This window comes from Artemia franciscana, chromosome 19 (genome assembly GCF_032884065.1).
Source record: "Artemia franciscana chromosome 19, ASM3288406v1, whole genome shotgun sequence".
Taxonomy (NCBI): domain Eukaryota; kingdom Metazoa; phylum Arthropoda; class Branchiopoda; order Anostraca; family Artemiidae; genus Artemia; species Artemia franciscana.
In genome coordinates, this window is record NC_088881.1 from 6,168,060 (window position 1) to 6,183,404 (window position 15,345).

The 15,345-nt window shown below is 32.8% G+C and overlaps 2 protein-coding genes across 5 annotated transcripts in view; one reads left to right on the top strand and one right to left on the bottom strand.

Annotated features, from left to right (window-relative positions):
* LOC136039221 (protein capicua homolog) overlaps window positions 1-15,345 on the bottom strand; it is a gene marked incomplete in the record, with an annotated part of 223,751 nt that overhangs the window by 135,458 nt on the left and 72,948 nt on the right. Inside the window, 1 exon segment of the mRNA XM_065722753.1 lies at window positions 6,279-6,450. Coding sequence (XP_065578825.1) covers window positions 6,279-6,450 — 172 coding nt within the window.
* The window catches only part of LOC136039222 (period circadian protein-like), a 569,811-nt gene that overhangs the window by 39,831 nt on the left and 514,635 nt on the right, over window positions 1-15,345 (top strand). The window lies entirely within an intron of this gene.

The window sequence follows — 15,345 nt, forward strand, 5'->3', positions numbered from 1 at the left end:
AAAAACAACAATTTAAAAAAAGGATTCATTTTCACACACACATACACATATACATACACAAAAGAAAGAAGGAAAACCTGAATCCCTTTATCAAATCCCTCATATCCCCTTCACCTTTTCACCCTTTATCCCCTTCACCTCTATGAAAATATTGTAAAATTGTGTGCATCAAATGAATTTTAGCGACATTTCACTTTTACACAAAAAAAAACGATATTTTACGAAAAAGAGAATTCCTTTATAAACATTAACGGAAGATAAACCTGACATCTCCGTCAACTTGCCTAACGTGGCACCTCCAAGAATACAACTATCTGTATAAGATAATGTTTAGGGATATTAAATTTCTTTAACAAAAAAAGCAATTCTTTAACAACAAAAAGAGAATTAAAAAAAAAACGGAAATAAAGCTAAGGACGCTCAATAACTTCGTTCACGTGACACCACAATGACAATATTAAACAAATTCTGCATTTAACGAAGTCTGGACTAATAAATTATTTTACAGAAAAAAAAAACATTTTTCCCAAAAAAGAGAGCTTCTTTTTACAAGAACGAGAAACAGAAGAAAAGTAAAACATAAACACCAATTTTCTTCATGTAACACCCACATGGATGTATTCAAACAGTGTCTGCATCAAATGAAAATTAGGGGTACGGCATTCCTTCTTTTTTTTAAAAAAATCTGGATCGCCTTAAAAAAAAAAAAAAAAAAAAAAAAAAAAAAAAAAAAAAAAAAAAAAAAAAAAAAAAAAAAAAAAAAAAAAAAAAAAAAAAAAAAAAAACAGAACATTTTCGATTTCAGCATTTTAAGTTACAATATAAAGTTTCCTAATTCTGCCAGAAGAATTTTAAAGTACTTTATATCAAACATTTAACTTAGAGTATCTAATAGATGGACAGATATACTATTGCTAAGATGAAGTCTAGATGATTTACATTAATCTAAAGAAGGTCAGTTACCCCAATTATTGCAGGAATTTTATCGACTGGTCATTCATGTTACCGACTTACACCAGTTCCACGTTGATTTTACGCCATTTATTTCCATCAGCCCATTTATTATACTGTTGTTTGCTATACTGTTATTATATAGTACCATTTATTATTCTGTTTTGTTCTTCATTGTAATATTTCTAAATTAATTATTATTTTATATATTTTATTTATATCACTATCTTTTCTGTTCCTAAGAAAAATAACAGCCTTTTGGCTGTTAACTTGGCAAGCTTCCATTACTGCAGGAATTTTATCGACTGGTCATTCCTTTTACCGAGTTAGGCCAATTTTCTTCCGCGTTGATTTTAAGTCATTTATTTCCATCAACCCATTTATAATACCGTTATTTATTATACTGTTATTATATAGTGCCATTTATTATACTGTTTTGTTCTTCATTTTAATATTTCTAAATTAATTATCATTTTACATATTTTATTTATATCACTATCTTTTCTGTTACTAAGAAAAGTAACAGCCTTTTGGCTGTTAGCTTGAGAAGCATACATTACTGCAGGAATTCTATCGACTAATCATTCATTTTAACCTACTTAGACCAATTTTATTCCGCGTTGATTTTACGTCATTTATTTTCATCAGCCCATTTATTATACTGTTATTTGTTATACTGTTATTATATAGTACCATTTATTACACTATTTTGTCCTTCATTTTAATATTTCTAAATTAATTATCATTTCATATATTTTATTTATATCACTATCTTTTCTGTTACTAAGAAAAATAACAGCCTTTTGGCCGTTAGCTTGGCAATCTTCATACGATTTTTTTTTTATTAAGGTTATTCAAAGGCATTCATTTTGGACTCGATTTCATGCTGACAGAAAAGTTAATGCAGATCCCCTGTTATTAGTTAAAAAGGAATATTGACTAAAAGTCTAAACTTTACTCTATGGACGTAAATGGTTACTAGGGAGGACTTCTTACTAACAAATTAAAACGAAAATCTAACAATTTTCAAAAGAAACGCAATGTGCAGTTTAAAGCTATTTAATATAAAATGACTTATAAAATAGTTGTTAAAAAGATAGTCGCAAAAAATCGTAAAAAAAAGTTTAATATAAAAATTATTCAATATAAAACGCAACGTACAATTACCACTCGGCAACAACAAGATGGCACCAGTTCCTCCCTCCCCTTACACTAAGTGGGAATAATCCAACAAAGCACCATTTAAAACAAGATGATAATAGAACTTTAACGATGAATAGAGAAAATTCTAAACTCGTTCAAAGTGAAGTGAACAACAGAAAATAATTTTCTTCTAGAGAATCTATGAAAATAATTGAAAACGAGGGGCGAGGAGCGGATTAGGCTTTTTATAGGTCGGTAAGTTGAGGGAACGAGTTTGAGAGATGAACTTAAGTAGATTCAAATTCGTTTTCCACTTCTTTTTCCACAGAAAAATCCATAGATAGGGATTTTAGTGGTTAATAAATGCGAATTTTGAGCAAGCATCTAGGCAAAAGAGGTCCCAGCTAATTCCTCTTCCACCATAAAATTCTCACCACATGTACAAAGACAAAAAAAGAAAAGAAAAGAAAGGAAATAACCTTGGAATATTCTATCTATATTTCAAAATATAGGCAAAATATATAATGTTGAATATCCTATGGGATACATTTTTATATTTTTGTTTCTTTTAACTCTTTTTGACATAAAGAACAGCGTAAATTTAACTTTACGGGAGGGGGAATTTTATAGAGGAATTTTCTGCTGGAGGGGGGGGGGGTTATTTCCAAAGAGATTCACGTAAAAGCATAAAGAAAAACATTTCATTAGAAATGATAGCTTCTATAAGTAAGAATTCAGCAGAGGCCACCAGCCAATATAGTTTTGGCACTTCGAACATAAATTGTAGTAATTATGATAGTAATTAAAAAAAGAACCACCAAGGAACACTTCATTTAATGGCTTTCGAATATACATCTTCTATATATATAAAAATAAGTTGTCTGTCTGTCTGTGGATGGATCAGGTGACGTCACCTGAAAAAACTGGATCAGGTGACGTCAAAACTGAAAAAACTAAAAAAAGGCAAAAACTACAAAAAAAAACTAAAAACTAATAAAAAAAATAAAAAAGCTAAAAAACTAAAAAAAGGCAAAAACTACAAAAAAAACTAAAAACTAATAAAAAAGCTAAAAAACTAAAAAAACTAAAAAAAAGGTAAAAACTACAAAAAAAACTAAAAACTAATAAAAAAAATAAAAAAACTAAAAAAAACTAAAAAAACTAAAAAAACTAAAAAAAGGTAAAAAACTAAAAAAACTAAAAACTAAAAAAAAACTAAAAAAAAAGGAAAAAACTGAAAAATAAGCTAAAATAAAGGTAAAAACCAATAAAAAACTAAAAAAAAAACTGAAAAAACTAAAAAAAGGCAAAAACTACAAAAAAAAACTAAAAACTAATAAAAAAAGTAAAAAAGCTAAAAAACTAAAAAAACTAAAAAAACTAAAAAAAGGTAAAAAACTAAAAAAAATAAAAAATTAAAAAAAAACTAAAAAAAAGGAAAAAACTGAAAAATAAGCTAAAATAAAGGTAAAAACCAATAAAAAACTAAAAAGAAAAAAAGGAAAAAACTAAAAAAAATTTTCATCTAAAAAACTAAAAAAAACTAAAAAAGGTAAAAACTAAAAGAACTAAAAAAGAAAAAAATAAATGACGAAACTCAAAGAGAAAGCGACCAGGACAAAAGGAATGTTCGATTAGCAATCAACAAAGCACCGGGACACAGGGAGTATAAATGACGACCAGGACATAAGTAAAAAAAAAAAACTATCTATATATATAAAAATAAGTTGTCTGTGGATCTGTGGATCGTGGATCAGGTGACGTCACCTGAAAAAACTGGATCAGGTGACGTCAAAACTGAAAAAACTAAAAAAAGGCAAAAACTACAAAAAAAACTAAAAACTAATAAAAAAAATAAAAAAGCTAAAAAACTAAAAAAACTAAAAAAGGGCAAAAACTACAAAAAAACTAAAAACTAATAAAAAAGCTAAAAAACTAAAAAAACTAAAAAAAAAAGGCAAAAACTACAAAAAAAACTAAAAACTAATAAAAAAAATAAAAAAGCTAAAAAACTAAAAAAACTAAAAAAAACTAAAAAAAGGTAAAAAACTAAAAAAACTAAAAACTAAAAAAAAACTTAAAAAAAGGAAAAAACTGAAAAATAAGCTAAAATAAAGGTAAAAACCAATAAAAAACTAAAAAAAAACTGAAAAAACTAAAAAAAAGCAAAAACTACAAAAAAACTAAAAACTAATAAAAAAAGTAAAAAAGCTAAAAAACTAAAAAAACTAAAAAAACTAAAAAAACTAAAAAAAGGTAAAAAACTAAAAAAAATAAAAAATAAAAAAAAAAATAAAAAAAAAGGAAAAAACTGAAAAATAAGCTAACATAAAGGTAAAAACCAATAAAAAACTAAAAAGAAAAAAAGGAAAAAACTAAAAAAAATTTTCATCTAAAAAACTAAAAAAAAACTAAAAAAGGTAAAAACTAAAAGAACTAAAAAAGAAAAAAATAAATGACGACACTCAAAGAGAAAGCGACCAGGACAAAAGGAATGTTCGATTAGCAATCAACAAAGCACCGGGACACAGGGAGTATAAATGACGACCAGGACATAAGTAAAAAAAAAATTAACAAAACTAAAAAGAAGGTAAAAACTACAAAAAAACTAAAAAGAAAAAAAAACTAAAAACTAATAAAAAAACTAAAAAATCTAAAAATCTAAATAAACTAAAAAAGAAAAAAAAGGAAAAAAATAAAGGAGTAAAACAAAACTAAAAAACGAATGTATATACAGACCGGTACACCGGGATACAAATGACGACCGGGACACAGGGAATATAAATGACGACCGGGACACAGGGACACAACTACAACGGGGACACCGGGAGAAACAGGGGGATATAAATGACGACCGGGACAAAAAAACTAAAAAGAAAAAAAACTAAAAACTAATAAAAAAACTAAAAAATCTAAAAATCTAAATAAGCTAAAAAAGAAAAAAAAAGGAAAAAAAAATAAAGGAGAAAAACAAAACTAAAAAAACGAATGTATATACAGACCGGGACACCGGGATACAAATGACGACCGGGACACAGGGAATATAAATGACGACCGGGACACAGGGACACAACTACAACGGGGACACCGGGGGAAACAGGGGGATGTAAATGACGACCGGGACACCGGGACAGGGAATGGTCGATTAGCAATCACCATCAACAAAGCTCAAGGGCAATCATTAGAATCATGAGGTATAGATCTGAATACAGATTGTTTTCCCATGGACCATTATATGTTGCATGTTCAAGAGTCGGTAAACCTGACAATCTATTTATATGCAAAGACAATGGGACAGCAAAGAATGTTGTATATTCGCAAGTTTTACGTAGTTAAAACCATATATATATATATATATATATATATATATATATATATATATATATATATATATATAAATATATATATATCTATATTCACAGGTGGGACATAGGGACACAATTACAATGGCGCGTAACTATTATGGCGCGTAACGACTTACGCGCGCGGGGGGGCTTGGGGGGTGGCGCGAAGCGCCCCCACCAACTAGGTGTTGGGGTGGCGCGAAGCGCCACCCCAACAGCTAGTACAATATAATTGTTGTGTTAGAAAGTGATTGTAAGGATTTGCCACAAAAAAAAAAACTAAATAAAAGTAATAATAAAATAGCAAAAAAAAACAAAATTCAAAACGAATTTGTAAGTGATTAATAAACGTAAATTTTGAATTACCATCTACAAAAAAGAATATTCCATTAGAAATAAAATTCTATAAATTAAAAATAATAACAAAATAGCCGCAATTTTTTTCAGAAAGCTACCCAAAACAGCACAAAACATATTGTCACGTCAACCCCTGGTTCATGGCCCTGTCGAAACCGGTGGCCCCAAGATGTCTCGTGTGAATGGACGGGACTTAATAATAATAATAAAAAAATTCAGTGAGGACTCATCAGATATGCTACCAGGCTATATGGGTTTCGGTACTTTAAACCAAGGCCGTATCCAGGGGGTTTAGCGGTTTTCATTCTCCCCCCGGAATGTTTTCCAAGTCGTAAAAACGTAACAAAAATGAATCTAAACAAATTTTTGATGTGCTTAAAAAAATCGTACCCCCCCCCCCCTTCGAAAAAGTCTTTTTGTAACACACCGCCTGAAAAAAAAATAATGGATACGACCCTGCTTTAAACAAATGGATTTTGTTACCTAGGGGTAGCAGGTTGTGAACCGGGTGTAATGCTACCATGTTCTATTAAACTTGATGTGCTTCCTCTGCTGTGCATAGAACTTCTTTTACTACTGCCACCAGATCCTTTACTTCCATCTAACAAAGCACCGGGTGTCAGTGATGCAGATCTCCTGACAAGGGAATAAGTCCCTAAAAGAAAAAAAAAATGATAATCTGGTAAGTAGTAGGGCAATTATTAGATGGTAGGCTCACTTCCATCTAATCAGTGATGTATACCTTCTGACAAGGGAATAAGTCCCACAAAGAGAAAATGATAACCTGGCAAGTAGTAGGGCAATTATTAGGTTGTAAGTTCACTTCCATCTAATCAGTGATGTACACCTTCTGACAAGGGAATAAGTCACTAAAAGAAAAAGGATAATCTGGTAAGTTGTAGTGTAGCACGAAGTACAGTGAGGCCAACACAGCTACGCACATTAATCCATCCCAGTCTTAAAGCCTCCCTCTTTACACTCTCCCAGGAAGTTCTAATTTCCCTTAAATCTTTCCTTACAACCTTCTCCCACCGCATTCGTGAACGATCTGCTTTCCCTTTGGCCCTAGATGGTTGGTCAAAAAGGACGATTTTTAGCAATAAGCTCCCCCCCCATAAGCTCCTCCCATTCGCAGAGCCTGTCCGAGCCATTTAAACTTTTCTCTCATTATAGCACTAGAAAGTGGAATAGATCTCCAATAATTTAATTATCGGATCAATATAATTAACAATAAAACTAATTTAATTATTAATTTAATTACCGTATTTAGTACAAGAAAACGTGCCTATAGAACGTTATCCAAGCTATTCTCTGGAAAATTAAATTTTAAAATGGTGCAAAAAATCACACGTGGAAAAGTGTAAATGTAGTTTACGATAGAAAATAATCAGAAATAATATTGAATTAAAAAAAAACATTAGAAAAATAATATCTACTTTAACACAGTCACTTTCAGGAAAGTGTCTTGGTGCAGACTACTGCACACTATTAGGATACAAAATGAAGTATTGGGGGCACTATGACAGTTGAAGACGTGCACTGTATACTCAGAAAGTAATAAGCAATCAGCAGCGAATCCAGGGGGAGTGGAATCCCCAAGATTTATCAGCACCCACATTTGTTTGTTTTTTTTTTTCTCCCTTTTTATCCATTTTAAAATTAACTTGTCAATTCGGTCAATTATTGGCGCCTCTGTCACATTACCCCCCCCCCCCCCCCACAGAGAATTTGTCCTAGATCTGCCTTTTTAGCAATATATCAAACAGTTCGTGGTAACGAACTGTAGTAAGGAGCGACCCGGCTCAATAGTAACCAAAACTCTAAAAAATGGAATTTTGATACCAATACCTACATCAAAAGAATCGCATTTTAATGCTGATTTTAAATATATAAGTTTCATCAAGTTTAGTCTTACCCATCAAAAGTTACAAGCCTGAGAAAATTTGCGTTATATTAGAAAATAGGGGGAAACGCCCCCTAGAAGTCATAGAATCTTAACGAAAATCACACAATCAGATTCAGCGTATCAGAGAACCCTACTGTAGAAGTTTCAAGCTCCTATCTACAAAAGTGTGGAATTTTGTATTTTTTGCCAGAAGGCAGATCACGGATGCGTGTTAATTTGTTTTTTTGTTTTGTTTTGTTTTTTTTTCCCAGGGGTGATCGTATCGACCCAGTTGTCCTAGAATGTTGCAAGAGGGCTCATTCTAACGGAAATAAAAAGTTCTAGTGCCCTTTTTAAGTGACCAAAAAAATTGGAGGGCACCTAGGCCCCCTCCCACGCTAATTATTTTACCAAAGTCGACGGATCAAAATTCTGAGATAGCCATTTTATTCAGCGTAGTCGAAAAACCTTATAACTATGTCTTTGGGGACGACTTACTCCCCCACAGTCCCCATGGGAGGGGCAACAAGTTACAAACTTTGACCAATGCTTACATATAGTAATGGTTATTGGGAAGTATACAGGCGTTTTCAGGAGGATTTTTTTGGTTGGGGGAGGGGTTGAGAAGAGGGGGATATGCTGGGGGAACTTTCCATCGATAATTTGTCCTGGGGGAAGAAAATCTCCATGAAGGGAGCGCAGGATTTACTAGCATTATTTAAAAACACAATGAAAAAATAAATATAAAAAAAAATCTTTCAGCTGGAAGTAAGGAACAGCATTAAAACTTAAAACCAACAGAAATTATTACCCATTTGAGGGGCTCACCTCCTCCTAATACCTCACTCTTTACGTTAAAGTATTTCTAGTAATTTCAACTATTTATTCTACGGCTTTTGTGATTATGGGGTCATTCTTAATGAATTGGGACAAAATTTAAGCTTTAGTGTAAAGAGCGAGGATCTGACAATGGGGCGAACCCCCTCATATATGCAATAAAAATATGAGAATACAAAAGTTCTTTACGTAAGCTAATTTATAAGTTACGTAAATCTTTTACTAATAAAAATATTCGTAAAAAATTAAAAGTTCTAGTTGCCTTTTTAATTAACCAAAAAATCGGAGGGCAACTAGGCTTCCTCCCCCGCTCTTTTTTTCTCAAAATCATTTGATCAAAATTATGAGAAAGCCATTTAGCCAAAAAAAAAAATACAAATTTCGTTTTAATTACTCCTCTGCGGAGAGCCAAAATCAAAACATGCATTGATTCAAAAACGTTCAGAAATTAAATACAAAAAAAAACAAGTTTTTTTAACTGAAAGTAAGGAGCGACATTAAAACTTAAAACGAACAGAAATTACTTCGTATATGAAAGAGGCTGCTTCCTCATCAACGCCCCGCTCTTTACGCTAAAGTTTTTTACTGTTTAAAAAAGAAGAATTGAGAGACAGAGTCAAACTTTAGCGTAAAGAGCGTGGCGTTGATGAGGAAGCAGCCTCTTTCATATACGAAGTAATTTCTGTTCGTTTTAAGTTTTAATGTCGCTCCTTACTTTCAGTTAAAAAAAACTTGTTTTTTTTATTTAATTAATAAGACAAAGCAATTCAGAGTAATTGGCTAGATTTTGAAACTGACTATCTAGGATATCTAATCTGGTTATGGCCCACCTCAACATATAGCGATGTGACAACCCATTATAACTTGTTTAATTCAAAAGTTTATAATTATTCCAGGGAGCTAAAAAGACAAATAACATGGTCTAGAGTAAGCTGCCCTTCTGTGGGGTACCTACCCTAAGTCAGAGACCAGGCTTTGGGAGAAGTTTGAATATAGTAATGTTCAAGAGCTTGATACTGACATGTCCAAGAGGCAAGAGGACTCATACCTACCCAGAGGCATTGGGTGTTCATAAATGTATCCTTAATTCAGCACAGAAAGTTGATAATTAGTTACTTTTTTTAGCCAATTTTGATTTTGACAATTTTACTAATTAAAATTTGCATTTGAGCAATTTTTTTTGCTCATTAAGTTTTTGTAGACTTAGCTGAAATATATTCAAAAGTAAGCTACCACTCTCTCCTAACAGTTTCAAATTTAGCCCCCTACCCCCATCAAATTACTGGATGCCACTCGCATATTTCCTTCTATGTAAAAATTAAATTAAAAAACAAGTTTTTTCAACTGATAGTAAGCAGCAGCATTAAAACTTAAAACGAACAGAGATTATTACGTATATGAGGCGGTTCGCCCCCTCGTCAATACCTCGCTCTTTACGCTAAAGTGTCGAATTTGGTTCCAATTCTTTCAGAATGGCCCCTGAGTCACATAGGGCGTATAATTGGAATAAATAGCTCTTTTGAAAATAAGAAAAAATAACTTTAGCGTAAAGAGTGAGGTATTGACCAGGGGGTGAACCCCTCAATATATGCAATAATTTCTGTTCGTTTTAAGTTTTAATGTTGCTCCTTACTTTCAGCTGAAAAAACTTCTTTTTTTATTTAATTTCTGCTCGTTTTTAAAATATTGCTGGGAAATCCGGTTCCCCCTTCATGGAAAATTCCCTTTCCCCACGAAACATTTTTCCGTGGAAAATCCTCCCAGGTAACTGACTGAATAATGATCAAACCAGGAGTCACTAAACTGATCCTAAGCTCCAAAGGGGGGGGCGCCACACACTAGAGGGTGGTGAAAACCTCACAATAGCGTAATGGGGATAGTTAAGGAGAAAAGTTGATCCTAAAAAGAAGCTTGAGTAGGAAATATGTATTTATTTTTATTTCTAGTTTTAAAGACATTGAGCTTGTACAAGAAAAATAGGCAATTTATTTTTTAATTTAATAAAAAACAAGTTTTTTCAACTGAAAGTAAGGAGCAAAAAGACTTAAGACTTAAATGAACAGAAATTATTACGTATTTGAGGGGGTTCGCCTCCAAGTCAATACCTCGCTCTTTACGCTAAAGTTCAAATTGTGTTCCAACTCTTTAAGAATGACCCATGAAAAACAGAGGTCGTTTAATTAGAATAGTTTTAAGTTTTAATGTTGCTCCTTACTTTCGGATGAAAAAAATTGTTTTTTATTTAATTTCTGATCGACTTTTTTTCAATAGTGCTAGGGAATCCGGCACCCCTTCATGGAAATGTTCGTTCCTCATAAAAACATCCTCCATGGAAAGATCCTCCCACAAAAAAAAAATAAACGCACATCCGTGATCTTTATTATGACAAAAAAACATTTTTTTTTACATTTTTGCAGATAAGAGCTAGAAATCTCTACAGTGGGGTTCTCTGATATGCTGAATCTGATGCTGTGAATTTTATTAAGATTCTACGACTTTTAGTTGTTCCCCCTTTTTTCAAAATTAGGAAATTTTTCCAGGCTCGTAACTTTGGACACTAAACTTGTCCAATAAAATCGCCATTAAAATCCGATTATTATGATGTCTCTACTGGTATCAAAATGCCGTTTTTTTTTAGTTTCGGATACTACTGAGCCGGGTCGCTCCTTACTTACAGTTTGTTACCACGAACTGTTTGATTTTCACTTCTTTCGCTCCCCGGTCGATGTAGGAATCTCAATAGGCAAATGATATTTTTTTTTCAGCGCCTGGATACCATTTATTGAACAAAACAGTATGCCTATTCTAAAAATGAATGGAAACATGTCCTCAATTCAGCAGAGAATTCTGATATTTAGCCAGTTTTTATAGTCCATTTTGATAATTGACGATTTTTTTAATTAAAGTGTGTATTTGAACAAGAATCTTTTTTTAACAAATTATTATAAATGTTGGTAAAATCTATACAAAGTTAAGCTACCCCTCCCTTTAAACAGTTTTAATATTTTAGCCCCCACATCAATTCTCCTCTCTCCTTCATTCATGTTTCCTTCATTAAGATTTTTGCTTCTTTTATCGCCCAGTCAACGTAGAGACCTCCATAGACTACACATACGGGCAATGAACATAAACATAAGGGCAGAAATAAAAGGGCAATGAAAGTGTCATTATATGCCATAGTGACACAGTGCGTTTCAAAAAGCTTCAAAAACCGAAAGTTTTAACTTTGCTAAATGCGATGACTTTATTTTTGATGTTTTAAATGGTAACTAGTAAATAAAACGGTAAAAAAATTAAAAAAAATATATAAATAGGACGGTAAATAAACCATAGCGGTAAAAACATAAAAAGGTAAGTACAATCAGTAAAAAGTACTCACTACTAACTACGTAGATATTTTAGCCACCACATCAATTCCCCTCTCCCCTTCATTCATGTTTCCTTCATGAAGATTTTGGCTTATTGCCCAGTCAGCGTAGGGATCTCCATAGACTAAACATAGATTAGTTCTATCGCTGGCTACGATTTATTGAACAAAAAATATCCCAATCTTGACAAAGATAAATTTCTTCCTATTCCTGCAGATGATGTAAATCCTTCCCGAGATTTCCAGAAACTTGGTTTCATTTTTGACACGATGGCATTTAACCAAACAAATTCAAACGCTGAACAACGACGAGTAACATATAACGTAATAACGTAACATATGACGTAATATATATTCTATGTCAGTTTTTGAGTGCTTTTCACCTTTTTTAAACCAATTTAGTACTACTCCTGAGGTTAAACAGATGCATTAATACTATTTTTTTTATCCTCTTATGACAATATAAAAATCCCTAGACATAATTTTAAATATACGTCTTGAAAAATTTGACCAAACATATTCAAACGCTGAATAGCGACAAGCAACATATATTCAATTTCAGTTTTTGAGTGTTTTTAACTTCATTTTTTCTACCACTTTAGTTCTACTTCTGAGATTAAACAAATAAATCTAATACTATTTCTATCCTCTTATGACAATATGAAAAACCCCTAGACATAATTTTTAAAATGTGTCCTGAAAAATCTGACCAAACAATTTCGAAGTGTAAGTAACATATATTCAATGTCAATTTAGAGTATTTTTTACTTTTTTTAACCGATTTATTTTTAACCAATCCAAATTTAATCTTTAATCGATCAAAATCAAAAATCAATAGCAGGTAAACCCGTGATATAATATGACACTATCTATAGGCATGTTTACGGAATTAAGATGATACTTAGGTCTTTAGTTGCCCTCCCTCCGAATATTTTTTGCCCAATTCCGAAGTGTCAGTAACATATATTCAATGTCAGTTTAAACTATTTTTTACTTTTTTTTAACCAATCAAAACTTAATTCTTGACCAATCAAAACTGAAAATCAATAGCATGTAAACCCGTGATATAATATGACATCATCTATTGGCGTGCTTACGCAATTAAGATGATATTTAGGTCTCTACCTAGCCGAATCGGTTGGTGCGCTGGATTTGGGATCCTTTGTCTGAAAGGACGCGGGTTCGAATCCCAGTGTACCCAATTGTTCAGTTTGGGACGGGAGTCAGTGGCGTGACTCTGTAAGCATAGCCAGAGTCGACCCAGCTTTAAATGGGTACCTGGAGAAATCTGGGGAAGGTAAACAGGAAGGGTGTGCGAAAGCACAGGATGGTTGGCCCCCAACCCCCCATTGCATTTCCTGGCTGAATGGCCTAGAAACGGAGATCAGCACCGCCGTTAGGGACTGTAAAGTCTAATGCCGTATCCTTTACCTTGTTTTTTTTTTTTTTTTACTTGCCCTACCTCAAAACATTTTGTGCCTAATTTCTAAGTGCAAGTAATATATATTCAATGTTAGTTTAAACTATATTTACTTTTTTTTACCAATCTATTTTTAACCGATCAAAACTTAATTTTTAACCAATCAAAACTGAAAATCAATAGCATGTAAACCTGTGATATAACAGGACAACATCTATAGACGTGCTTACAGAATTAAGATGATATTTAGGTCTTTACTTGACCTCCTTCCCAATATTTTTGCCCCCTCCCCCCTTCACAAATAAATTTTCTGCGTACTTGCCTGCAGAGAAAGCAGATAAGCAAGTGGGTAACCTTTTAAGAACGATCCACCAGGATAAGCTTCTACAAGAGTTCTTGGGTCTACCGGAAACCTTGAACTACCTGACGGATTGGAGGGACGCCCTTCAGTGCATACAGAGAAAGTGACAATCTAAGAAAACCTTCATTCTAAAAGCTGGAAATCAATAGCAAGTCCTTTTCTCCAGTTCTCTCTATCCCTAAAACTCAATGATTGTCCAGGAAACAACTTGGAAAGACACCAATTATCGTAGATCTATACAAAATAACTGAACTGAGATGACAAACTTTCAAGAGCTATTGGCTTGAAAAGAAGTATTTAGTAGACGAGAATCCAAACCCTTTATTTGTTAAAGCTGAAGAAATGCATTAAAAATACTAAGGATAAAGGGATTAAAAAATCAGGGAATTCGTCGAATGTTTCATATACTTACAAAAGAACGCAAATAAAATTTAACCTTCCCCAGTAATTTGTTTCGTTTTTTTTTTAGAAACATCTATAAAATTACATAGCACATAGGTGAAGTCAAAGGGGTGAAAGGACTAATTTGGTAGTCCATGTACCATTATACAAGTTTTTGAACAGGATCTGGATACTTAATAAGTGTTTAAAGTTAAAGATGTCTAGAATTACGTGTGTATTTATACGTTGTATTGCCTTATTCGACTAATAATAAAACTTATTATTATTATTATTCTAGCTGAATAATATTGCTTCATGTTCGAACAAACGCACCCAATCAAACAGTTCGTGGTAACGAACTGTAGTAAGAACCCGGCTCAACAGTAACCGAAACTCTAAAAAATGGAATTTTGATATCAATAGTTACATCAAAAGAATCGCATTTTAATGCTGATTTTAAATATATAAGTTTCATCAAGATTAGTCTTACCCGTCAAAAGTTACGAGCCTGAGAAAATTTGCCTCATTTTAGAAACACCCCCTAAAAGTCATACGATCTTAACGAAAATCACACCATCAGATTCAGCGTATCAGACAAATCACGGATGCGTGTTTATTTGTTTGTTTTTTTTCACAGGGGTGGTCGTATCGACTCAGTGGTCCTAGAATGTCGCGAGAGGGCTCATTCTAACGGAAATGAAAAGTTCTAGTGCCTTTTTTAAGTGACCAAAAAAATTGGAGGGCACCTAGGCCCCCTCCCATGCTCATTTTTCCCCAAAGTCACCGGATCAAAATTCTGAGATAGCCATTTTATTCACCATAGTCGAAAAACCTAATAACTATGTCTTTGGGGGCGACTTACTCCCCCGCAGTCCCCGTGGGAGGGACTGCAAGTTACAAACTTTGACCTGTGTTTACATATAGTAATGCTTACTGGGAAGTATATAGACATTTTCAGGGAGATTTTTTTGGTTTGGGGGGGGGGGGGTTCAGAGGAGGGGTTACGTGGGAGGATCTTTCCATGGAGGAATTTCTCATGGGAGAAGAGACTTTCAATGGAGGGGGCGCAGGATTTTCAAGCATTATTTAAAAAACAATGAAAAAATAAATATGAAAAGTTTTTTTTCTACTGAAAGTGAGCAGCATTAAAACTCAAAACGAACAGACATTATAACGCATATGAGGGGTTTAACTCCTCGTAATACCTCGCTCTTTACGCTAAAGTATTTTTAGTAATTACAACTACTTATTCTACGGCCTTTGTGATCAGGGGTCATTCTTAAGGAATTTGGGACAAAA